The sequence below is a fragment of the Ips typographus genome, linkage group LG3, assembly GCF_016097725.1.
Source record: "Ips typographus isolate SLU linkage group LG3, UJ_Ityp_2.0, whole genome shotgun sequence".
In the NCBI taxonomy this organism is placed as follows: domain Eukaryota; kingdom Metazoa; phylum Arthropoda; class Insecta; order Coleoptera; family Curculionidae; genus Ips; species Ips typographus.
Genome location: NC_138424.1, coordinates 12,546,695 through 12,573,966, shown reverse-complemented (window position 1 = coordinate 12,573,966; position 27,272 = coordinate 12,546,695). Strand labels below are relative to the sequence as shown.

The 27,272-nt window shown below is 31.8% G+C and overlaps 2 protein-coding genes and 1 long non-coding RNA gene across 10 annotated transcripts in view; 1 reads left to right on the top strand and 2 right to left on the bottom strand.

Annotated features, from left to right (window-relative positions):
- Positions 1–12,466, bottom strand: part of FANCI (Fanconi anemia complementation group I) — a 59,608-nt gene extending 47,142 nt beyond the window's left edge. For 2 of the 4 annotated variants that reach the window (XM_081976865.1, XM_081976866.1), the window contains exons 1-4: positions 12,099–12,466; positions 7,371–7,657; positions 6,783–6,956; positions 2,453–2,697 (exon numbers count right to left, since the gene is read on the bottom strand). In XM_081976865.1, coding sequence (XP_081832991.1) covers positions 2,453–2,697; positions 6,783–6,956; positions 7,371–7,657; positions 12,099–12,206 — 814 coding nt within the window. In that variant the 5' untranslated portion in view covers positions 12,207–12,466. The remainder of the gene's footprint in view (positions 1–2,452; positions 2,698–6,782; positions 6,957–7,370; positions 7,658–12,098) is intronic. The other 2 variants (XM_081976862.1, XM_081976863.1) reach the window with 1 other exon arrangement.
- Positions 12,467–20,037: 7,571 nt separating this feature from the next.
- On the bottom strand, positions 20,038–20,938 carry LOC145726835 (uncharacterized). Its single transcript, XR_014177697.1, has 2 exons — positions 20,349–20,938; positions 20,038–20,291 (listed from the first exon to the last, which is right to left on the bottom strand). It is a non-coding gene; the product is annotated as an uncharacterized LOC145726835 (long non-coding RNA).
- A 2,682-nt stretch (positions 20,939–23,620) lies between these two features.
- Positions 23,621–27,272, top strand: part of Acsf2 (Acyl-CoA synthetase family member 2) — a 41,967-nt gene continuing 38,315 nt past the window's right edge. Inside the window, exons 1-2 of one of the 5 annotated variants that reach the window (XM_081974870.1) lie at positions 23,621–23,811; positions 25,368–25,471. In XM_081974870.1, the coding sequence (XP_081830996.1) occupies positions 25,404–25,471 (68 nt within the window). In that variant the 5' untranslated portion in view covers positions 23,621–23,811; positions 25,368–25,403. Of the gene's footprint in view, positions 23,812–25,244; positions 25,472–27,272 lie in introns of all 5 variants that reach the window. The other 4 variants (XM_081974868.1, XM_081974867.1, XM_081974866.1 and 1 more) reach the window with 4 other exon arrangements.

Below are 27,272 nucleotides of genomic sequence, written 5' to 3'. Positions count from 1 at the left end.
GCAGCATCATATTTCCAAATCCGAAAAAACCAAAAAAACCAAATCCCCCAAAAAGCGAAAAAAGGTCAAAAGATCGAAAGCTGAACATGACAGACAGCTGACAGGTGACGACAATACATGTATAGTTGGTCTACTTCATCAAAACAATACAGCGTAAACAAATCAACCAAAGTTAAATTAAATTAAAAACTAAAAACTAATTATCCGACAGCTAAATTATAGGGTTGTACAAATAATGACATGGCTAGTTAACGAATGAAAATTAAAATTAAACCCTAAGCAACCTTCAAACTGGAGACACAAAAGTACAGATTTAAACAGAGTTCTTTGGGTCCCAGGCAAACGTAAGTATTTAAGCAGTGGGAGTTAATTGTGGACAGGTTAAGAGGGGGTTGAAATCTAGCACAGGGAGACCAGAGGAGTGTCTTGGGGAACTAGAAATTGAGGGATCTGAAGAAAGGGGTAGATTTAATGAATTAGAATTGTAACGCTTTTGAGCATGATTTTTTTACTTTTATATAGCTTCATAGACTGGTGTCTGACAGCTTGCAGCATTTGAACATATCGAACAAGCTCTAAAGAAAACTCACGTCACATCTGTCAAAAATCCGGCTCATAAAGTTCTAAACAATATTTAATGTGAATTGTAACTGACTGAACTAATTTTAAGAAAATGTTGTGATTTTGTAGCTTTATGGAGGTTTTAATAGTTTCCAAGTTTATTTTGAAACATTTTTATTTTAATTATTATTTTGTTTTGTTTTTTAGTAGCCACAGACATTCCAAAACTAATGATGCGTGAAAAAAAAATACTAAAAACGTACTTACGTACGTACGTTTTTTAATAAACTAAGCAATTGAAATTGATATGTCATAATGAGTAGATAATTTAGTTTGATATAATTTAATAATTAGGTTTATTGCTCCATCGAAAAAGAGAGTATCCTATGGTTCTTTTCAGTAATAAAAAAAATATATGTATTTGGTTAATTATTTATTTTTCAGATACTCACGTAAAATAAAAGAGCGATAAACTTAATTATTAAATCATATCAAACTAAATTATCTACTCATTAAGACAACATACGAATTCTAAATGCCTATTGAAAAAGAAAATAAAGAGCTAAATAGCTACTAGGTGTAATTTTTTGACAAGTGTGGCATATCATTGGTTTCGGAAGGTCTGTAGCTACTACAAAACGAAATAAAAAGTTTAGGTCCGTATTTGAAAATTTGAAGTATGTATATGTTGGTATGTAAAAAATAAAACGTCGGAGCTGAAAACTAAAATTATTTTCATAAAGAGCATAAAAAAAGTGCTTCCAGAAGATGCCATTGATTTTCCGATATAATAGTTAATAATAATAGTAAATTAAAGTGGTATAAAAATTAAAAAGAAATTTTAGTTTTTTGGTTCTTGTCAGATATATCCAGATGTAATAAAAAAAGTTATTTTTTTTGTTGTTAAATTATTTAGCAATAAATTGCGGAACTTTGCCTCCATTTTACTTAGCTCTATCAACTATAGTTTTTGAGAAAGTAATGCTAATATGCATAAAATTTGAACACACCTTGTATAACCGATTTCCATAAAAAATATACTTTTTGAATTTTCCAAAAATTTGAAAATAGAAAAACGGCTAAATTACCAAACATATTAAAAATTGCAAACCAATATCAGATAACCCACATATAATTTTAATGATTTAGAAATTCCAGATTACTAATAAAAAACATTTTAAATTGCACATTAATTACAATAAAAATTACAAAGGATCAATTTCCGTATAAAACACTCTTTGAAAAATATGAAATGTTTTGAAAATTGAAAAGCATTAAAAACAGAGCAAAAAATGAGAAATTAAAAATTTACTCTAGAAACACCTAAAAATCAGTTAACAAAAAAAAAAACACTTTTTTGTGAAAATTTTTGAAGTTAGGAAAACAGAGTGAAAATGGCAATGATTCTAAAAATTCCAGAAAATCGATTTCAAAATAAAACAGGGTAAGAATAACAAACTAAAAATTGCAAATCAATGTCAGATAACTTTAATAATTGCATAAAATTGACTTCAATTAAAAAAAAATTAAAAATAGAAAAACTGGATAAAAGCTACAACTATGAAATCAATTTTAGATTTCACTAAATTAATATAAATAATGAATCCATAAAAAAACACTGAAAATTTTGAACATTTTTCAAAATTAACAGGCCAAAAATGACAAATTCAAATTTGCAAATTATTCTTCCATTACTCTAAAAGTTAAAAAGAATCAATTTCCATAAAAAAGGTCATTGGATTTAAAAAAAAAATTGAAAATAAAAAGCAGCGCCAAAATGACATATGACACGTAAATCAATTTGATGAGGATGACTTTCAAAATTCTAGAGAATCAATTCCCACAAAAAAAAAACTTTAAATTTTTAAATATGGAAAGTGAAAAAGCTTACCTATGAGGTCCAGATCTGGAGAGGATTCGGAACTGCTATCATCTTTCCAGAAATTTTTACAGTTGTATATTCGCAATCCGAAATAACGCTGCAGTTTTGCAAATATAACTCGGCCATTTTGGTGTCGACATAACGTGAGAAGTTGGTATACAAACGACGGTATTTCTTGTGGAATTAACTTTTCCATGTAACTTGTAAGTTTGACTACGACCCTCAAATGCTCATCCTTTGTTAACGACATATCACTAAAGAAAAAAATTATATTCATTTGTAATATAAAATAAAAATATAATATGATGAGTACTGGGAAAAATAGATCAGAGTCACAAATAACATTTTTGTGGGAATAGGAATAACAAAGTTTACAGACTCAGATCAATTACACACACGGGAACTATTTCTAGCTATTAGGTACATTGTAACTAACTATTTCGTCATACGTTATTTAGTTTGACAGGCATTTATCATACCTAGTAAATTAGGAGCAAAAAAACATTCTTCAACTCATACTTATCATTGAAAACCGATCAGAGTCATAGCCTTTGATCGTTTTTAATTTCTTACAAAATCACCCTAAATACAAAAATAAAAACTCCTATTACTCCAAATACACTACTCCCTTTGAAGTTGAAGTCATAACTACTCGTACCTATACTACCTTATTGTACAGGGAGGGCAAATAAGCGAGGTAAGCGGCTGTACCTCCGAAACTAATGATCGTAGAGAGTTACGGTAAAAAAATTTATAGGTTAAGTAGGCAAGGCAAAATGCTGGAAATTATTTTCAAGTTTCCAAGATGGCTACCAGAGGGCGTTTGCGCCATCTTGAATTACATAAAGTTACGTTTCTTGTGATTTTCCCCAATGAATGTAACAAAAAAGTATTTGCGTTTTAATGTTAACTTAAAGTCGAACATTTTTTGAAAAAAACATTTTTCTCTATCTTTCGAAATAAAGTGGTGGGGGGTATTTGAATGTTGTTTTAAATAAATGCCTGTAACTTCGAAACGTCTTTAACACATTTGGATAAATTTGGTATCATTGAAAAGAACATTTCTTGGGCTTTTAGGTTTCTTCTGATAATGACAGTTGTGACCTAAACGGCCGCCGATAGAGGGCGTTATTTGATATTATAACCAAAATAATGGATTTTCTCAAAAAATTTAAATGCAATGATATGACTTTTTGTAGACAAATAGACAAATAACAAAAAAAGAAAAAAAAAAAAATATATTAAGATGCGGTTTGCGCAGGCTTTGGTTAGTCATTAAAAACAGAGCAAAAAATGAGAAATTAAAAATTGACTCTAGAAACACCTAAAAATCAATTAACAAAAAAAAACACTCAAACAACAAAAAATAAAAAAAAAAAATAAATAAAAAAAAAAATATATTAAGATGCGGTTTGCGCAGGCTTATTGGTTAGTCATTTGTCTATTTTCTAGTCTACAAAAAGTCATATCATTGCATTTAAATTTTTTGAGAAAATCCATTATTTTGGTTATAATATCAAATAACGCCCTCTATCGGCGGCCGTTTAGGTCACAACTGTCATTATCAGAAGAAACCTAAAAGCCCAAGAAATGCTCTTTTCAATGATACCAAATTTATCCAAATGTATTAAAGACGTTTCGAAGTTACAGGCATTTATTTAAAACAACATTCAAATACCCCCCACCACTTTATTTCGAAAGATAGAGAAAAATGTTTTTTTCAAAAAATGTTCGACTTTAAGTTAACATTAAAACGCAAATACTTTTTTGTTACATTCATTGGGGAAAATCACAAGAAACGTAACTTTATGTAATTCAAGATGGCGCAAACGCCCTCTGGTAGCCATCTTGGAAACTTGAAAATAATTTCCAGCATTTTCCCTTGCCTACTTAACCTATAAATTTTTTTACCGTAACTCTCTACGATCCTTAGTTTCGGAGGTACAGCCGCTTACCTCGCTTATTTGCCCACCCTGTACAAGACCATTAGCGATCAATATTTCAACTGAGTGATTTATTAAAAGTTTGATAAGATTCTGATAAATGGTTGAAAATAAAATAGTATACAAACCACAATGGAAAGTTTAATTTTTGTCTCAAGATAAAATTCTAATACTATATGCCTAATTTCTCGACAGAAATCAAACACTTTTCACCTGAGAATGTAATACCAGGTGTCCAGGAAAACCCTGGACATGGGAGATTAACATGGGAAAACGGTTTTGATTTTTTTGCGCCTGTACGGTGTTTTTCATTTAATGGAAAAACGCTTTAGATAAAAGTTGTAGAGCACATTTTCGGCTATCAACTTGTAATTTTTTCAATACCGTAGATTTGACCATTAAGACGCAAAACGAGTCTAAAATGCGGAAATTTTAAATCTCGCGCCAAGCGGTTATTAAGAAAAATGTCCGGCCTTGCTACCGACCTTTCAAAATCATAACAAATCGCCGTCCGTCATTCTCTAATCAAAACAAGTTGATTTAGTAATAATTTTGAGCTACTACTCACATAATTCAAAGAAAAAGAAAATAAATCGAGATATTCTAGACTACGGACACTTACTTAGAGCAAACGCTACTGACAAAACTAAAAGATATACTCAGACTACGGAACAGATTGCTCTAAGACTAATAACCAAAATAAGTCACCCAGAAAACCCACTACACAACCCATCCAACCAACTTCTCTACGAACGTACAAACATGACCAAAATAACAGAGGGACTTATACAACTACAAAACAAATGGAAAAATAATCCAAACAACTGGACAATAATAAACCCACTGTGCATAACAAGACCAACCAGACAATCCCGTTACCTCTTTCCCACTGCCACCCTACTAGAGCACTTTAACTAAGACTACTTTTTTTTTTGTAAATAAATTGTAAATAATTAGAATAAGTTAACATGTATGATAAAACTATAAAAAAAAATCCCACTGTAAACATAGGCAGAAAGACCAAGTGGTCGATAGCCTTTTTTCTGTTGAAAATAAAGATTATTTATATATATATACAGGGTAATTCAAATTCGACCCTCACCATTGGGATCTCAGAAACCATAAGAGATACGAGAAAGTTTAAATTGGGGCAAAGTTGCGCAATTTAAAGCTCAACCAAACGCTGTTTGAAAAATTTTGATTTTCCAAGTACTTCGGAAGATATCCGAAAAAAACTGAAAATTTGATTTTTTGTTTTTATTTATTTCTAACCTTATTTGAAGAGATATCCCAAAACTAAAAGCATCTTTCCATTGCCACTTTTTCCTAGCTATTCGATGATGGATTCAAATTTGCCACACGACGTTTCGTTTTCTGTGAGTCATCATCAACTTTCTTTTTTCTTATGGGCGCCATATTGGATTTTTAGCCCACCAAATAGTACGTTTTATTCTGATTTTAGTGATGTATAATAACTTATGATTTGCTTCATAAATAACAAAATAATTCAATAAAAACTATTTTTACTTTAGTTATTGGCTTTGAGTTAATGGGCCGTTTTAAAAAGTGTCATTATTTGACAGTACTTGTCAAACACGATAGTTCGGACGATCATTAGAGCTTTTAGAGATTTTTAAAACTGCATTTGGTTGAGCTTTACATTGCGCAACTTTGCCCCAATTTAAACTTTCTCGTATCTCTTATAGTTTCCGAGATCCCAATGGTGAGGGTCGAATTTGAATTACCCTGTATATATAAATCGAGATAATGATACTTTATCAGTAGCCACAGCCCAAAAATTTGGTAAGTTGCATTTATAACCTCATTGAATGTCTTACCCAACTTATTTACTTTGTAGCAAAGTTCTTTAAGAAAACACTGGTTTTGCTTGCAAATATTTAATGCTAACCTGAATGAGAGAGCAAAACTACAAAAATAAGGAGCAAACAAAAAAAAATATTTTAAATTTAAAAAAAACAAAGAATTACAGGGCCATTAAGAAAAAAAAAGTGTTTGTATCATAATTAAATCACCGACGACGCTAGAAAAACTGACTACGCCGCCGGATTCTGTGGAAAAATATCTATGAAAATCCGTTTTGACCTCTTTAAAGATAACTGATTTACTGGGGGGTACCTCAAAAGTGATATTTTTCAATTTTCAAGTAGCGCACTGTCGCAAAAACTGCAACCCCGTATCTTTTAAAATAAGCAAAGTAGCGACCCTAGAAAAGTATCGAATCGAAATGGGACACCCTGTACATTTTTGTCATTTATTTTTTTCTAAATACGTCTTAATCGAGTTTATTTGCATTTTTTAGATTTATCTGTATTAGATATAATGTAATGGAAACCTCTCCATTTCAAACATCAATAGATGCATAAGTTGTAACTCACCTAAACATTGCTGCAAGTTGTGTTGTCTTCTCCGGACACCAGTCCATTAAACAAAGGGTCGTTATAAATGTGGTCTTAAATTCATGACCTGGATAATCCAACTCACTAAATACAACCATGTCTTTCTCAGACAAAATCCTTATGGTATCAGGAAGCAAATCTTTCCAACTGCAGCTAGAAAAAAAAATATAATACAAGCCAGTTAATTGACCAGAAAAAATTACTGGTCAACGACTGAAACTGATTTGACCGGTATTGTCCACCACCCTAAATTTCTGATAAAGTGTATATTTCCATACAATGTGGATTTTCTCGAAAAGTATTTCCAATAATTGAAAACGGCCCTAACATGTTTTTTTTTTAACTTGTCATGGGTTATACCCATTCACTCATTCAGTAAAAAAAAAATCCCAACAAGTTTTCCTAGATTCTTGTAGAAAATAAACTTTCTTAAAAATGCAGTCATTTTATAAATCATCATATGCTAGCTTGAGATAATATTTTAGAAACTAACAAACCGGCATAGCTTTTCAATGAGATGTGGATGTAGCCTGACTGTAAACTAACAAGAAAAAAATGAATACATACCTGTTCTTTACATTTTGCTTAGACTGGATACTGTTAAGACAGAAGTTACAAATATCCACCAGATGTTCCGTTCTTAGTTTAACTAGATCCATGCACAGTCTTTGAATTAACTTGGAACATGAATCAGACGAAACGGTATATTGATTATCCAGTTCTGCTAACGTGGTTAACACTACTTTAATTCTCTTTTGATGACAGTTTGTAGTGTCCTGAAAAGCTTTCAGCAAAGAGTCCCATAGTTTTGGAAATGCTGAATTAGGTAAAGTCCTCTTTATTACATTTTCCAGCTGAAACCAGATAAAAATAAAACAATATTAGAAGTAAAACTGATACCAAATTGAGGAGTTGCACAGTGGAGCCATTTGTTAAAAACGTGGCAGAAAATCCGATTTAAAAAATGTCTATAATACTTTTCCTGACTATACAATGTTGAATTAATGCATTTATCATAATACTAGAAATGGCCTTTATAGCCAGTAGTAGTGCAACTATTGCCTACATTGTATACTATTTTCTGTTCAATTTTTATGCACTGTTACGTTTAAACCTGGCATACTATTTCAACTCAGTTTGAAACAATGTCTGCACGCCTGCTAAAAATACAAACCCAATTTTGATCACATATTTTTATTGACAACCTTGTAAACATGAGTAGGTACGTTTACACTCATTACAATAATACGAGAAGGGTAGTCTTGACCGACTAGTTGGCGAGGAAAGGTGGAGTTCTTAGGGTATCATTCCTGAGGAGGGCTCGAATAAAAGATTAAACTTTGAAGCTACCGAGCTTTTGGAATTTATTTGATTCCTTCATCAGGGCTGACAGAATACAGTCCAAATAAGTTACAAAAAAAAGTTGTTGTAAATAAAGAATGATCGAACTTATAAAGGTTTACTTACTGCTACGTGTTTATAGTTATGAACATATGGTCCCAACGTAACATTAGTATTGTGAGGTTTGCATCGAAACACCCAGATAGCGTTTAAAATCCTTTAAACCTAATAAAAAAATCAATAAAAATTTTAGAATCTTTTAAACCTATAAGAATTCAAAATTTAAAATATGAATCAAAAATAAACTAATAATCTAAATAAGAATATTCGTATACATATATATGTACAAAATGTTATGCAAGAATTGTTGGCTTGGGTTTTCTTTATTAAGGCTTAACCTCCCGGTAACTTTACCATTCCCTTTAACTAAATGTTGGCAAATCTGAACCTTATGGGCCATTTTTTTGGCGCACCTTGTATATGTCTGGATTGGATCATAAAACGGGCAAGAAAAAGTTATTGTTGACCTATTTCAGTGATTTGAAAAAACGAGTCAATTTAATTATAGCGAATTTATTCCAAGTTACGTCATCTCTCTGTATATTAATAGACCTAGATGACATCAAAAAACAAATTAACAAAAAAAAAACAACAAAATTTCCACTTTCACACACTGTATCTATCTTAATATTAACTTTCGGTATAGGACAATTTAGCTAAATTGTATTATTTTGATATCATGAATATGCTGTACCTCTATGTCTCATTACTAATGGTCCACCCTGTATAGTAATAATAATAATTAGTATAAATCTTTCTTAAGTGGGCAAAGTATGTTTTGGTAGGCTGGATATTATGTTATATAAAAATAATTAGAATTTTGTAGAAAACTGAATACAATAACAAAAATGAGGGGTTTCTATTTAAAAAAATTGGCCTTGATATCATAACTTTTTTTTTGGGTCACCTAGAATAAATAAAAATGGGTTGCAAAAATTATAATTAAAAAAAGTTAATTAACCAAAAAAAAAATTCAAAGTTACAAATATAGCACTATTGTTGCCTTAATAAGATAAATTGGCCATATCCATATTAAACTATTTTTAAGGAACAAATTAAAAACTGTTCATAAACCACATGTAACAATTCAATTAACATAGCCAAATTTCATTTGGATTGTTGGTATTTATTTTAGATATTAAGTAGCACTTGTTTGAAAGGCATTAAACAGAAGAAACAGAATTTAATGACGTAAAAATATACAGAGTAATTCAAACTTCACCTTCACCATTGGGATTTTGGAAACTATAAGAGATACGAAAAAGTTTAAATTGGGGCAAAGTTGGGCAATTTAAAGCTCAACCAAATGCAGTTTTAAAAATTTCGATTTTCCGAGTACTTCCGAAGATATCCAAAAAAAAAACTGAAAATTAGATGTTTTGTTTTTATTTATTTCTAACCCTATTTGAAGAGATACCCCAAAAGTAAAACCATCTTTTCATTGCCACTTTTTATCAGCTATTCGTTGATGTATTCATATTTGCTGCCCGACGTTTCGTTTTTTGGCAGTCATCAACTTTCTTTTTTCTTATTATTATTCGCCATATTGGATTCTTTACCCACCAAATAGTACGTTTTATTCTGATTTTAGTGATGTATAATAACTTATGAATTGCTTCATAAATGACAAAATAATTCAATAAAAACTAATTTTACTTTAGTTGGCTTTGAGTTAATGAGACGTTTTATGAAATGTTATTATTGGACAGTACTTGTCAAACACGATAATTCGCACAATTATTAGAGCAAGTCAAGCATAATCTAGAAATGAAACCGCCGCACAAAATGTTATAATTACAAAAGCATTGCTGACTATTTAGGTTAATCAGAAGAAGAGATTTGTTAGCATTATCTCTAACTTAAACTGCTCATTTATGTTTCCAAGAGAAAGATCATTTTAGGAATTTTTTGCCAAATTTCATATTTTTATGTCTATTTACTTATATATTTTTATGTTAAGTGCAAGTTTAAATAATTTAATATTGGATTTTGAAAAACATCAAATCGAGCCATGTTTTGGTTAAGTTTTAACTAAATAAAGTTATGTGGGGCTGTTGGCTTCCTCTCATATCACTGACAGTATCAAATTTGTGATGAAGCTTAAAATAATATTGCCTCGTTTTTCCTCATTGTGAATAAGTATGTTCAGGCCAATTGCATGTGACAAGTACTACCAAGTAATCTTCATAAAACGTCCTCAATTACACGAAAACGCACATTAACTCAAAGCCAACTAACTAAAATTAGCTTTTATTTTAATTATTTTGTTGAAGCAAATCATAAGTTATTATAAATCATTAAAATCAAAATAAAACGTATGTACTATTTGGTGGCCTAAAAATCCAATATAGGGCCCATAAGAAAAAAGAAAGTTGATGAAGAGAGGTAGACCGACCACAAGGGTCAAAATGTCATAACGATTAATGATTCAATAAAAAAAATTAAAAAATTAAAAATTAAAAAGTCATGTGACCTTTAGAACACAGTCTAAAAATTGATACATTAAATTTAGACAGATAAATTAAATTTAGACACAACTTAAGTTGCAAAATACATGTCACATGACTTGAGCGTTCTGTCAAAATTACTCATGTGACCTTTATTTAAATTTTAAATTTGGTAAATTAAATGTAGACTATATTATACAGTTGTAAAAGCTGAAATTGTAAGAGACACGTGATTTTGATTATGCAATTTTAGAGGATTGTAACACTGTTGTCCAGTTGACACCTGTCAAAAACAGTAAGTTTAAACGTTGAAAAATTGGTAAATTATTGTAATAATTTGTAATGAATATTGTTTCAACTCAATAAAATGTAACAAAGATTTTACCATAATAATTATATGTGCTTATGCTGTTTAATTTTCAGTCATTTTAGTTGTTTTGATACACAGTATCGTCTACTGCAAAGTATTCCTTAACATATCGCAAATTTTTCTTGAAAGAGGCTTTACCTTGGGCTTTACTTTGCTCAAAATTCTAATAAAAATACCACAAGACATTTTGAAATACCTATAAATACCTTAAAAAAACCTCAAAATGCTTCATAATACTGGCAAAGTGACTCATAATACCTCAAGTGTGTACACTAAAATACTTCAGTATCTACCACTTGGTTGATGATGACTTCCAAAAAACGAAACTTTGTCGCAAATTTGAATCCATCATCGAATAGCTGGGAAAAAGTGGCTTTTAGTTTTGGGATATCTCTTCAAATAAGGTTAGAAATAAATTAAAAAAAAAATCAAATTTCCAATTTTTTTTCCAATTTAAAGTTTCTCGTATCTCTTATAGTTTCTGAAATCCCAATGGTGAGGGTCAAATTTGAATTACCCTGTATAGGTGTAAAAATATCCAAATGTAACTTACTGTCATACGTCAGAAACTAAACAATACACAAAAACTGACAGCAACTGGCTACACCATTGGATTCTAGGTGAAAACTTGTATTGAAAACCATTTTTCGTTTTTTGATAACTTTAATAGCACATGAAATTAAATAGGTACAGGAGGTTCAAAAATTAACAATTTAGTTTGTGACAGCTCAAAAAAAGAGATTGGAACACATATGCTACTTTTTTCTATCTAGGTCTGCAGGGTATGGAGTAAAACCATTAAAAAAACACCACCCTGCCCATAATAAAAATATTCTTCCAATAGGCCTATATTCATCGCAAAATCAAATGTATTTTAAACGAAGTTAGTCACAAAATATAGTTTAGTCCTCGGTTTTGTCACAATCTTCAGTGCCAAATAACCTGAATAACCCTGTATTGAAAGTAGTTTTTGGAATGTGGTCTAAACTACCAAATGAGGCCTTTGATGCTTTAAGTACCAATAGGCTAACAACTGAGTAAACTAAGTAAAAGCAGTGGAGTGGCTACTCAACTTACCTCTTCTTCACTGCAGTCAAAAATCAATTCCTTTAGTTCCGATATGTGTTTGTGAGTTCCATAATTAATAATTTTCTTTTCTAAATCTTCTACCTGCAATCCTGACATGATTTCAACAATCCTTAGCAGTCTGAGTGAGGGTGGAATAGTTCAAATTAACTGTTTAGGAAATATACAAAGTGGTACAGCCACATAATACTGTATTATTACCAACATTTAGACTTGATATTCACAAGCAAGTTTGTTCTCTTGATAAAGGAACACTAAAAACTAACAAACCAACCAGTAAAGTAAAAGAGATTTTGATATTTTGAATTGAACTGAATTTGAATTTCTAATCAAAAATCATAACAAAATATTTGAGGTTATGGTATACATTGTGGAATTACTTCAGTTCTTCTTTTTTCAATTAAATGCATCTTTAGCCCAAATACCTTATATACGGCCAATGTCCTATGTCGACCATTCTTTAAAAGATGGCCTCTAGTAGGCTGTGGATTTGGAGATTGATTGAATTATCGATACTGCGCATGCGCAGTATAAAGGTCCGTTTTCACGCTCATGCAATTTGTGCCAATTGGCTTGTGCATGCAAACTTGCACAAGTAAGTTGGTGCGTGTGAATGAAAGCATGATGCCAGATCACCATTGTATAGAGGTCAATGAATAAAAAAAATGTAAACATAGCAGGAAGGAGCAATAGCAAACCAAGTGGGTGACAGAAACAAGGGGTAGGGGGGGGAGTAATATGGCGGCCGTCAATACTTGTTAATCTTGTCTACTGTACAACTTAATTTAAATTTGCAAAACTCAACTGTTAAAGAACCACAAACAAACAAAACAAACTAACACTATACTACAACAAATACAAACAACAAATTTTTGCGGGTTTGAAACTCCAAACTTTCAATGACTTTGCGTCAATTCAACTGCGCAGTAGGCGAATGCGCAATCAAAGATGGTGGACTTCCGTCCCCCTCGCTTAATGCACAAACGGGTTATAATTTGTATTATTGTTACCTCCTGATACTTGTTCTTTTTACTCATTGATAGAGGTAGAGGTAGCAAATACCCCGTTTGTGCATTAAGCGACCGAGACGGAAGTCGCCATCTTTCACCCCACATTCGCCTACTGCCGCATACTGCGCAATTGAATGAAATTTCGGAAGTTAGTCGTAATTGTAAAACAGTTTTGTTTATATTTGATGATATAGTAGAAGGCAATATATCGGCCGATGCACGTCATTGACGTTTAACGCGCCTCGTTGCCAGATGTTTAGTTTTTTCATTAAAACACGAACTTTACATAAATTTTGTTTTTATTTACTTAGAAGAATAGAAAAAAAGAAAAATAGAAGTTGACGCAGTTTTTTAACAGAGAATTTTGAATAACAATATTAGTCAATATTGAGTTTTTTTGTCTCTCTCTGTAAGCCGTTTTTAGTTAAGTCATCAACAACAAAAACAAAAACAGGAAACGGTCAACTAGCAATCTGGCAACAACGCACACAACTCGTTAAACCACAGTTAAACCACAACGTCGAGATCGAGAAGGTCACGTTTGTGTCAGAATTGCGTTCAGTTAATAAGCGCGTGTTAGAAAGGGGAAACGCGCAAACGGTCTATACTGTGGTCTAATCGTCAAGAGGTATAATCGAAACCGAACGCAACCGAACGTAGTCGGATGACGTCTTTGGTTGGATTGCACCAATTTAGAAAATTTGGAAGTAAACAAACTAATAATATAGAATACATTATTATGCAAAAAAAACATTAGAAATTGAGATGTTGAGAACAAGACAGTATTTATTTGATTACTATATGTGATCAGTCACTGGGTTAGCATAGGTTCACCTAGCATTTTTTTTAATTTTAGTTAAAAAATAACCATTTCGATGTAACCACCTTACTGATACTTTATGTAATCGGCCACTGGGTTAGCATAGGTTCACATGAGCATTTTTTTAGTTATTACATTTAAAAAATAACACCTATCTTAAATACGATATGAAATTACTTTGGTGCGGGCAGTCATAAACTAGTCTACCGGCGCATCGACGAGTGTGCCCGATGTCGATTATACCAGCTGACGAGTGTGCCCAATGACGCCGTCCCGTTAGAAAGAGCGCTACAGGTCGCAACTAATCGCTAAGCAATACGAATGCATTTTCAAAACGTCAAACTCACTGATGACGTGCATGGCTCCCATTAGTGCCCTGGACTATATGTCGTTAGCTAAAAACCGCAAAGATTTGTTGTTTTTGTTTGTTTTGCTTTTCGGTCCGTTAAAGGTTAATTTTTGCAAACTTAAATTAGTTGAATTATTATTGACGAGTGGATTTGTGAATAGTGGTCAACAGGAGATTGATTATCGTCACTGATTTTCTGACACTTTACGGCCGCCATACTGAACGATTTTTGTCCCCTTCTTTGATTGCTATTGCTCCTTCCTGCTATATTTTTTTATTCATTGGCTGTTGCCCACTATTCACAAATCCACTGGTCAATAATAATTCAACTAATTTAAATTTGCAAAAATTAACCTTTAACGGACCGAAAAGCAAAACAAACAAAAACAACAAATCTTTTCGGTTTTTAGCTAACTTCACATACCACCAAATATAAACAAAACTGTTTTACGACTAACTTCCGAAGTTTCATTAAATTGCGCAGTAGGCGAATGTGGGGGACAAAGATGGAGACCCGTCTCGGCTTAATGCACAAACGGGGTATTTGCTACCTCCTGAGTCGTTTTTTTGTTGTGGTGTATTTGCAAACCTCCTCATCACTACTTTACTCGTTACTGCTACTACTTAACACAACAGTTTCAGAGTGAGTTAGCCAATCCTAAAAAAAAAATGCTCTTTCTGTAGATAATACCTATATAACAAATTAAATAACTGTGAATAGTATGCTAACATACAATGCGTTTTTTTTAACGCGCAACATAGGATTTTATGTGTTACATTTTTAAGCCCATGTTAGACCATTTTATTTTGGAACTGCAAGTCTATAACTTGACGGGTGTGTCTTTAGTACCCTGAAGCTTAAGTAAGTTACCAATTTGGTCTAAAAAGTGATTAAAAACTGGAGAAAAACCATTTTTTTTCGAAACGATTTTATCGTTCCATACTCCCTGTATGCATTGTTGTTCCTTGTTGTTTTTATACTGGCAGGGCAGGTAGCAGGTAAAGTGACATATTTTGACTGCATCACGACCCGACATCTTTTGAACGTCAAAAGGGCATTTTATGATTGTTTGGAATACTGTTTGGCTTCAAACGGAGGTCACTTTAAACAATTCACTTATAAAAATACTTCTTTTGTTCTTAACTTTCTTGATATAAAGTTAATGATCACCCTGTTTTACTTTCTACGCCAAATTTTACCTGCTACCTGCCGTGCCAGTATCAAAAACAATAAAGAACAACAATGCATACAGGGAGTATGAAACGATAAAACCTTTCGAAAAAAGATGATTTTTTGCAAGCTTTTTAACACTTTTTAGGCCGAATTGGTAAACTTACTTAAGCTTCAGGGTACGAAACAGCCACCCGTCAAGTTTTATACTTGTAGTTCCAAAATATCATGGTCTAACATGGGCTTAAAAATTTAACACGTAAAATCCTATGTTGCGCGTTAAAAAAAATGCACTGTATAATCTGCAACCTACCATGACTACCTTTTCCAGATCCGTATCAAGCAGTCTTTCCATATTGTTACACAGAAAAATTTTCTATTTAATTAGAAAGACAAAATAAATAAACAGTAAAATACTGTTTTTCTACGAATGTTTGCAAATAAGCTACTTTGCATACGTAAAAGTGTGTGCAAAGTGGCACTTTCCCGCACACTATGCGAAAAAAATTTTTTCCCGCACACTTTTTAAAATGCTGATTATACCTTGCAACATTGGTTTTATATAGACTATTATACATAAAATCTGCTTAGAATTTTGCGTAGAATTCAAAAATTTAATAATATTCAGGGGTTTCATATAAAAAACACGACTTTTTTCACATTATTCTTCCGTACAGTTTAGGTAAATAAACCACCTTGTCTCTGTCTTTGAAAATGAGGCTTGTTTCCTTAGAAACCAAAGCTCATTGTCAAACAACGCATTTATATGCAATTTAAAGTCTACAACAGTATTTATTCTTACTTATTTAAGTTAAAAAAACTATTTTAATAATGGATATCACTGAAGATGAACTTCCGGAAGATGTTCTAAAAGCCGCCAACATGGCTAGTTTGCAATTGCTGCCTCTCAAATCGCGAGAAAAATACGAGAAACAGTACGAGTTGTTTACCCAATGGTGCGAACAAAAGGGGATAAAAACCCTAAAGGAAGAGGTACTTTTAGCGTATTTTGTTACTTTAAGCAAAGAATTCAAACCTAACACAATGTGGTCAAAGTATTCAATGCTCAAAAATGTAATAAAAATAAAAAGAGACATCGATATCGGTGAATTTTATAAGCTCACTGCATTTCTGAAAAAGCAGAATGTTGGTTTTAAACCTAAAAAGGCGAAAATTTTTACAAAAGAAGAAATATTCAGTTTTATGAACTCCGCACCAGATGAAATTTACCTGTTAATTAAAGTTGTCACTATATTCGGACTTGCTGGTGCATGTCGAAGGGAAGAGCCAATTTAACCACTACAGATATTGAAGACAAAGGAAACCTCATAATTGTTAAAATTAGGGATTTCAAAAATCATACAGCAAGAAACTTTATAAAATCAGAAGAAGTTCATAACGGAACCTACCTGCAACTGTACAGAAGATACACCGGCCTACGAGGGGTGTGACACTTCAATAATATTTGGGTCACTCACCAAATAATATTAATAATATGCAATAATCTTACTAATCTTGATAATACGACATAATCCAATAATATAGTACATAATGCAATAATACTAATAATAATCTGAAAAATACGAATAATACCCCATAATATAAATAATACAGCATAATCTTGATAATACCACATAATCCAATAATATAGTAAATAATCTGAATAATACGAATAATACGGCATAATATGAAAAATCATAAAGCGGTGGGAATTGTTGGTTATTAAGAATAAATATAAACATTTTAAACCAACTAAACCAACTGAAGATTGAAAAGTGTAGAAATAATTATGCAGGTATGTTTTTTTTGCTTGGTTATTATAAGGAGCTTTTTGCTCGGCTTGTGACAATAATAAACTGACAATTTTTTTTATTTTATTTATTTATTCCCTAAGTATTTTGCCAAAATGTATTTATCATCTTTAAATTAATAATTTATGCAATTACATATTAAATTACTAGCGGGTGATTAAATAAGAAACAACATGGGCAGAATTGAGGAAATTGAAACTGATACATGTTCAAAACAAAAATGAAATAAAAAAATATGACCATAAAAACCTCGATCAAAACACATTCAAAATATTGAAGTGATTGGTTCGCACATCTACGTGAAACCAGTAGTAAACTCGGATTTTGTTATGACAGCTTTATTTACTGATACCATTTTTGTATTCTAAATTATAATCTAAACAATTTTTAACTTACTCGTTTGTGCTTAAACTTTTGCGCTTTTGTAATAATATTGCATCATTAATATAATATGTAATAATCCAAGTAGTAAAGAATAATCCTTAATAATACGCTAATCAAGCAATAATACGTATAATATCAGTATTATTTGGAATAATACAATAATACGGGTATAATACCAATATTATCAATAATATCGCATAATATTGAATAATCTATGATAATCCTCGTATTATATAATATGGGCCCAAATTTAAGAGAGTGTCACACCCCTCGCCGGCCTACGTCCAAAAAAGTCAAACAATCGTTTTTTCCTAGTTTACAGAAAGGGTAAATGTTTTTCGCAAAGTGTTGGAGTTAACAGTTTTGGAAAAATGCCTTCTGAAATAGCTATTTTTTTGAAGTTGCCATATCCAGAACTCTACACAGGGCACAGTTATCGTCGATCATCGGCAACGTTCCTGGCCGATTCTGGAGAAGGAATCACTGACATAAAACGCTTGGGGGGTTGGAAATCGACTACGGTAGCTGAAGAATACATTGATGAATCCACAAGTTATAAAAAAGGATTAAGTAACAAAATTCTGACCTTCAATCCTAAAGAAAGTGAAGCAGTTCCAAGTACCAGTATTTTACCTTCAGTTGCTCAATCTGCGATCAATTTAAAAAACGCGACCAACTGTACATTTAACATTAATGTTGTTAATAACAATAAATAGTTATAAGTTGTTGTTTTTAATATCAATAAAAATTAAAAACAAAATGTACAGATATTTCATTCGTAGAAAAAATATTGTTCCTAACACGTGTGCAAAGTAGTTTTCCCGCACTTGAAGCTTATCAGAACTCCGCTTCGCGTCGTTCGTCTAACTGCTTTCGCGTGTGGGAAAACATAACTTTGCACACTGAATAGGAAAACTACTATTTTATTTACTATTTACAATAATTAACTTTTGACATTTTGAGTAAAGCGTCGACGATGTCAAGTGTTCAGTGTTCGGGTGTCACAGAATTTTGAGTACGGCGGATTAGTGTGGAGCACTTCTGGAGCATAATACTCTGCACCCGAAAGCGGCTCTGGTGTCTCAATTGGAGCACTCCTGAGTTACTCCATAGTACTTGAGTTTGACTTTTATATGTTCGGGTTCTCGAAGCGTGGCGCTCCTGGAGCACTCTTGGCTTCCTCGTCCTTCACGCCTGACGCACCAACCTTTTACTTGGTGCTTTATGCTTCTAGAGAGTAAGTGATGTGCTCCGTGTTCGGGTGTCAGAGATTTTAAGCACTTAATACTCAGTGCGGACTAGTGTAGAGCACTTCTGGAGTGTAATACTCTGCATCCGAAAGCGACTCTGATACTTGTTCATTTTACTCGAAGGTTCTGCCAGATAATTTTCATGTGGTTGGCACCAGTTGGCACAAATGCATGAACGTGTAAACGACACTCCAACTCGACGCATGCTCAGTAGTAGCGTATTCTTTGTTTTGACTTGTTCTGACCTGCACCTTGCACGTGACTTGTGTATTTCCGTTGCCTGTTGCTTGTAATTGTAACTAATGTTGTAATTTATTTTGTCTGTGTTGTTTGTTGGTTACTAAACAATGTCAAAAAAAGAAAAAGAATTTATTACAGAATTTCAAAACTAACAACTAAGTGTTAACAACTCGTCTTCGTGGTCCATTTTTGTTTCAAACACGTTACACGCTTGTCGAAATCTGTAGTGGGTGAACAAATTTGTGTAAATAGATTGACTTGTTTTTTTTATATCATTTTACGCAAATTGCTTGAGGGTGAAAATGCACCTATACAATTCAGTTTAATTTCAGTTTACTTGTGCCAATTTACTTGCACAAATTAACTTGCGCAGTTTTACATGAGCGTGAAAACGGACCTTAAGTCTGATTCTAGTGCGCTGTGCATCACGTGCTACGTGCCCACCACTGAAATGCCAATTTTATAACATAAGGTTATAAAAGTAATATGTCAAAACAATATTTTTTATCGGTGTTGCCAATAGTTACGTTTATTCCCTATTTTCCTAGAATATTGTGGTTCAATTCTAACTTGAAGGTTACAGGATTAATATTTTTAACAATGGTTTAGTATAAATCATACTTTATATTACAAAAATTACAGACAAGAATAATGCCCGTATTTATAAACAATGCTTTGCTCGTTCTCAGACTTGAGTCGTACTCAAGTACAGTTTTTTGTTTTATAAACCTAACTTAACCTCTAAGGCGTACTTCGGTCGTGCTTACATCGAGACTTGCTCAAGTTAGGTATTGACCTGACTTGAGCATTGCTTGGTTTCATTTTTGACGTTTTAAAATAAAACTGTCTAAAATTGAAAGTTAGAGGGTTTAAAAACTCAAATCAAAACACAATAAAAAAATCAAAAAGTTTGTGGTTTATTTCGTCAACTTTTCAGGAAATAGATACTGTGTAAGTATAGTTACCACAAATTGTTCAAGTATAAACCATAGATCTTCAATATAATTAATAATTGCAGTATGGCACATGCTGATATAGAGGATACAGATGAATTTTTGGAATACATCAATGATAAAAATATGTTACAAAGGTGGGCATCCTCCAGTTGCTAGTTGGTGAAATGTTTGTTCTGTGTTTTGTCTTCTTTTTCTATGATATAAAATTATATAGAGCAACCCACATAAACATTTCTATTGATCATCTTACTTCTGTTTTAAATTATTCCACAGTTTCTTACGTTTGACAGCATTCCTGGGCACAGTTATTATAGATCCTTGGGAATTATACTCTGTAGCAATTTCTGTCCATTCTGCTTGTTTTTTTTTTTGTACAGTTGCTGCGTCGTTCGTTTGTCCTCCACTAATTTGTGTTTGTCTACTAAATTAGCCAACAAAAACTTCTCTTTTTGAGTATAGGCTGTTATTTTAGCAATCAAAAAATTTCTTTATGATCCTATAGGCATATAGATGGTAAAGATATGAATAAAATTATTGTTGAATACGTACCTCAAGGGAAATAATAAATATTTAAAAAAGAAAACCACCAAACCAAACCAAATTCAAATAACTTACAATCAACGCTCAAACAACAACTTCGGCGTTCCAGGTAAATTGCCAAACATTTTTGACATTGGCAATGAAGGTAACATCAAAGTTACTAGAAAATGAAGTTAAAAAATTAAAAATTACTAGCAAAACTATCTTTGGTTATGCTTTGCCGAGAATTACCGAAGTTTTGTTTATAAAACTTGTGTTGTACTCAAGACTCGAGACGTACTTCGCGAAGTTGTACTTGAGTATGAGATTGAGATTTGTTTATAAATACGGGCATTAGTCAATTATAAAATCTATTAATTATGTCACCTGATTGTCCATATATTACATGTCAGGAAAATTTTAAAGATGCGACAACGTTGTCGCGGCGCATGCGCACTCCGGCATTTCAACCAGTATTTTTTATCGGCCACCTTTTTCGATCAAAACTCTGTAATGTATTTGTCTTCAGCAAATACATTAGAGGTTATACCGTTGGTTTTGCTGGAAAAAGGTGGCTGAGAAAAAATATTGGTCGAACATTTCGAGTGCGCATGCGCTGCGGCAATGTTGATTGTCGTATCTTTAAAGTTTTTCTGACATGTAATTGGGACTAGGACGTGAAAACCTTCCATACCTTCATAGATTTTATTAACAATTGATTCTATTCTGTAATTTTTGAAGTTTTGTTTTGAAGTTTTAAGTATAATTAATATTAAACTATTAATGAAAGTATGAATCTTGTAACCTTCAAGTTAGAATTGAACCACAATATTGTAAGAAAATAGGGAACAGACGAAATTTTATATTATGTCAAAACAATATTTTTCATCGGTGTTGCCAATAGTTGCGTTTGTTCTCTACTTTCCTACAATATTGTGGTTCAATTCTAACTTGAAGATTACAGGATTCATACTTTCATTAATAGTTTAGTATTAATTATACATTATATTACAAAACTTCAAAAATTACAAAAAATAATTAATTAATAATAAAATCTACTAAGGATGTTACGTGCTGGTCCAAATTACATGTCAGAAAAACTTTAAAGATACGACAACACTGCCGCAGCGCTTGCGGCAATTTTTATCGGCCACCTTTTTCCTTTTCCTTTTTCGAACAGAGTACAGGTATTTACTTCCCGGTTTAGCCCTAGCAACCAGAAACTAGACGGGAACTATAGTCAAAATTTTACCCTTTGAGAATGACGTCAAGCAGGTGAAAAAACACGCATGTCTGGAATTAGATCACAAATTTTAACCTACAAATGCTTTGAAAAATGAGTGCGTTCGGAAGTGACTGATATAGTCCTTCCCGCCTTCAAAACAGGTGCTGTAATCACTCAAAATTATACAAGTCGCACAAAAACGGCTATTTTTTTATCACATTATTTCTTTATCACACTCTTAAAAAACAACAAAAATCAGCGTTTGTTGCATCAAGAATATGGAAAGAGAAAAAGTGAAACAGTATACCAAGTGTCCAAGAGCACCCTGGACATAGGAGATTAACATGGGTAAACGGTTTTGATTTTTTTGCGCCTGTACGGTTTATTTAATGGAAAAACGCTTTAGATAAAAGTTTAGCACATTATAGTGGTTTAGCATATATAGTTTAACGTTAACAAACTTACGGTATTGAAAAATTACAAGTTGATAGCCGAAAATGTGCTCTACAACTTTTATCTAAAGCGTTTTTCCATTAAATAAACCGTACAGGCGCAAAAAAATCAAAACCGTTTTTCCATGTTAATCTCCTATGTCCAGGGTGCTCTTGGACACCTGGTATTTGAAATTAAAAAATGGTAATTTTTCTATGAGCAAATAAAATATAGGGTGTTCCATTTAAAATAATTGAAACACGTAAAGCATTTGACAAGTGATTGACATATGTCAATTTTGACATCAGATTCTTACTAATCAGGAAAAATACTGCAAATATGCTAATTTAAACTGTTGTCAGATCAAAATTAACGAAGTTTGTTGTTGACTCGGTTATTGAGTAAAATATAAACAAATCACCCTGTATGTCCGTCCTAATCTAAAATCACCGTGAAACATCCTACTAATTTGACAGTAAATTATTGCTACTTTAGTCTGCAGATCATACATCATATAAATGTATAAATTCAGATCATAATGTTAAGAATGATTTCAAAATAAATATATGCCGTCTCCAATTAAAAGATTACTTTTTGTTTTTGCAATTCATGTTATTCTGTTATTGTAATATCGTGCTTGTATTTATATTATGATTACCCTACTAAAATAATATCATTATTTATAGTTATAAATACTGTACAGGGTAATTCTCTGTTAATTTTGACCTGACAGCATAGTTTCAATTAGCAAAGTTGCAGTATTTTTCTAAATGACATGTCAATCGATTGTCAAATTTGTGACACATGTTTTGATTATTTCAAATTGAACACCCTGTATTTTATTTGCTTAATAAAAAAAAATCTTTTTTTCTGATTTCAAACATATGATTTTTAGGTTACGTTAATCACTTTTCAAAAAAGAAAAGGTATTTTAATTTTTAAATTAGTTATTGTCTTTAGTTACGTCTTTTAAGATTGCATGTCATTCCATGATTTCATTTCGCTTAAGATTCAGGTATGTTAAAGGTCATAATACAGTCCCCCTTATTAAAGTCAATTCTAGCGATTCAGTAAAAGATACTGCAACTTTATACAGCATAGTTTACGTTAATTATGATCAATAAAAGTTGATGAGTTTTTGCCTCGTTTTGAAAATTTGGAAATGCTTTGTTTGTCGACCAAAGTACTATAAACTACTAAACCAGTAAAGCTACAAAATCGTTTCGTTTAATTTATCGCTTTTACAATTTATTGATAAATCTTAAAGTAAATAGATCATTAAGGATACCGATATTACCACGACAAATATACTTAAAAGCCAAAGAACGATAGTTATTTTCTCAGCTCAGGTCACACAAGTTCAATTTTTAATTATTACAATCTCCAAATATTTTCTTTTTAATTCTTGATGAACGAATTATAAACAAGTACGGCATTTCGTGATGTTGTAGTGCCACATAAGGGTCGTACTTTTTACCCACGTTACTTCGATAATATACAGGGTGCCACAAATTCGTGTATAAGGATTTCGAAAACGGTAAGAGATACAGATTTGGTTAAATAAAGGCAAAATTGCTCAGTTTGCTGCTGTAAATTTCCGAAAAAAAACTGAAATTTCTAAAATTAGTTTTACTTTTTTATTGAAAATAAACGACACTTTAATATTGTCACTTTTCCTCCTCTACAACGTGACAATATCATATTTAATATCCGACGTTTGGGTTTTTTGTTATTATCATCAACTTTAATTTTTTTTATGGGCGCCATATGAAATTTTACTTTTTCGATTAAGCTTCTTTCTGATTACGGTGATGTATCATATTTTATGGTTTAATTCAGTTTATTAACACTGTCATTGCAACTTTTCCTTCTTTTCGGTAAAAAACTTAATTGTCGGTAGATTGAGAGACTAAAACCTTCGACGGATATTCTAAAATGATATAGAACATTTTTGAAACTAGTCATTTTAAACTGAATTTCAAGAATAAAACTTCTGGAATATTCTCAGAAAGGTTGTTCTAGTAAATTTTGGCCAAATTGACATTTGTAAAATCGGTAGATTACTAAAGTTTAGGTGAACAATTTTGGAATGTTTTTATGACATTTCGGTAAATTGAAGTTAGACTTTTAGGGCCAAATCTCGAGCGAAAAATGTCTGGTTTATTCTCAAGAAGGTTAAATTACAATAAATAGAGGCTCTACCAGTTTGGTTCGATATTAGCAAAGTTGTCAAACTAACAAACTATACCAATTTTATATATTGCAATGTTGGGAAACCAACAAAATGCTACTAATTTATTTGGTTCGAAATGTTGTGAAACTAACAAATTGTACCAATTTTGTTTGAAATATGTTAGTAAAATTGCCAAACTGACAAATTCTATCAATTTGGCTTCAAATATGTTTGCAATGTCGCGAAACCACCAACCAATTTGACTAATTTGGTTCGAAATGTGTTCGGAATATTGCTGAATCAGCTACTTTAATTATTATCTACAATACTAACTGTGAATTAGCTTATTAACAATAAAATCATTTTTTGATAAAAGCAATTTTTCTTATTCCCGCAAAATTGCAAAACTGAACCGCATCACATAATACCTCAGAAAAAGAGACTCTATTCGAAATTGTAAAAATCAAATATAGCGCCCATAAGAAAAATTAGATTTTATGATGGTAACCTAAAATCGAAACGTCGGATTCCAATTATCTACTATACTGCCACGTTGTAAAGGAGAAAAAATGGCAATGATGGAGTGTCATTTATTTTCAGCTACCTCATGAAGTAAATCAACAAAAAATTTAAAACCAATTTGGAAATATTGTTTTTTTATTTTTTCGAATATCTTCGGAAGTAATAGAAATATTTGAAATTTCATGACTGAAGTTTCGCAATTTTTTTCGCAACTCTGTATCTCTTACCGTTTGTGAGATTCTAATACTTACACACGAATTTGTGGCACCCTGTAGAACAATATTTGCCCAGTATAGTAATTTTTTTTATTTGCTGTTATCTTAATCGCTAAACAATAACATAAATATTTAACAATCATTCCCAAAATCCCAATTACTTCAAAATTCATAAAATTGAAGACTGTCGTGGTGCTCCGCTGAATATAATTTCGGAAAATGTCTCAAATACATTTTTTCGTTTTCGTAAAAGGAGTGAAAAATGTGTGCCCTAAATTCAATAACAGGTGAGTAGAAGAATATTTTTGTTAGGTATTCGCCTGTTTTATGCCCGTATTTATAAACAATGCTTCGCTCGTTCTCAGACTTGAGTCGTACTCAAGTACAGTTTTTTGTTTTATAAACCTAACTTAACCTCTAAGGCGTACTTCTGTAGTGCTTACATCGAGACTTGCTCAAGTCAGGTATTGACCTGACTTGAGCATTGCTTGGTTTCATTTTTGACGTTTCAAGATAAAACTGTCGAAAATTTAAAGATAGAGGGTTTAAAAACTCAAATCAAAACACAATAAAAAAATCAAAAAGTTTGTGGTTTATTTAGTCAACTTTTCAGGAAATAGATACTGTGTAAGTGTATTCATTTTATTCATTTTCTTAATCAAAGTATCTCTATTTATCGTTTCAAATGCCCTTTTGAAATCCAAAAACACTGCTAGTACATAATTATTTTTGTCAATGCTCTTACGGAATTCGTCACAAATATTTATAATTACTGTCTCACATGAATGTCCGGCGAAAGCCTGATTGATTACTTACAAGTATGTTATTTTCACTAAAAAAGTTTTGGACTTGTTCTTTTACTACCATTTCTAATAGTTTTTCGTACACTGGTACTTTATTTATAGGTCTAGAGCATAAATTCGAGTTTGTCACTTTGGGAATCGGCACAATTGTTGAGCATTTCCATAACTCCGGAAACACCCCACTTGAAAGTGATGCATTTATCACATCTAAAATCCTATTTGCAGCTACGTCCATGACATCCTTAAATACTTTGGTTGATATTCCATTTTCATCTCCTCCGACTTGTTTCATAAGTTTAATATGCTTTTTTAGGTCTGCCATAGAAATTTGTTTAAACACATCAATAGATGATTTATTTCCAGAAACAATCTCGGTTACATCTTCTAAATGTGCATTTGGTGGGATTCCATTAATTATATCTGCAACACTGTTCACAAAGTATTTGTTGAATTGATTTGCTATACATGACTCATCTACAATTGCACCTCCCTCAAATTTTATTAAGTCTGGCAAAGACGGATTTTTTCTGGAAGTAGAGTCTTCAAATGTTTCCAAAGTTCATACGCATTATGTTTATTGTTATCTATCTTGTTTATATAGAATTTGTTTTTTTCAATATTAATTTGTTTGATAATTTTATTTCTGATGAACTTATATTCATTCCAAGTATTGTTGCTTTTGCTTAAGATTGCTCTTTTATACAAAACTTCTCTATCTCTCATCATACTTTTAATATCATTAGTAATCCACTTTTTTTCTTCGTACTGCCTGTTTGTAACAATTTTTTGTATTGGACACATTTCATTCATGACATATGATAAATTGTCAATAAAAGAGTTAGCCAGCAAAAAAATTGAATAGATAATCAAATATTTCATGGCCGTTAAGTTAATTTTCTCAAGTTTTGACTTTTATTTTTCTCCATTTCAAGAACTTAAAAACAACCTCAAAAAAATCGGTACAGTCCAAGAGTAAAACGATTGACGGTTTAACGTCTGCGACAAAAGTGCTTGTAAAACACACTTGTAACTTGTATTTGCTTGTACAATATCATAAAAAAAACACTAAAAGTTTGGTAAAGTCAAGGAAAAAAGTGCTATCAAATTTTGACCTGAAACAATGACGACTGAAAGGACAGTCTGCGACAAAATTACATGTAAAACTTCCTTGTAGTGACTGGATCACATTTTTAATCAAATTTTTGGAATCTCTACTAAATTTCCTATCGAATGACCTAAAAAATTAACAACAATAAACAGTCAGGGAAGAAAGCGCTGTAAAAAT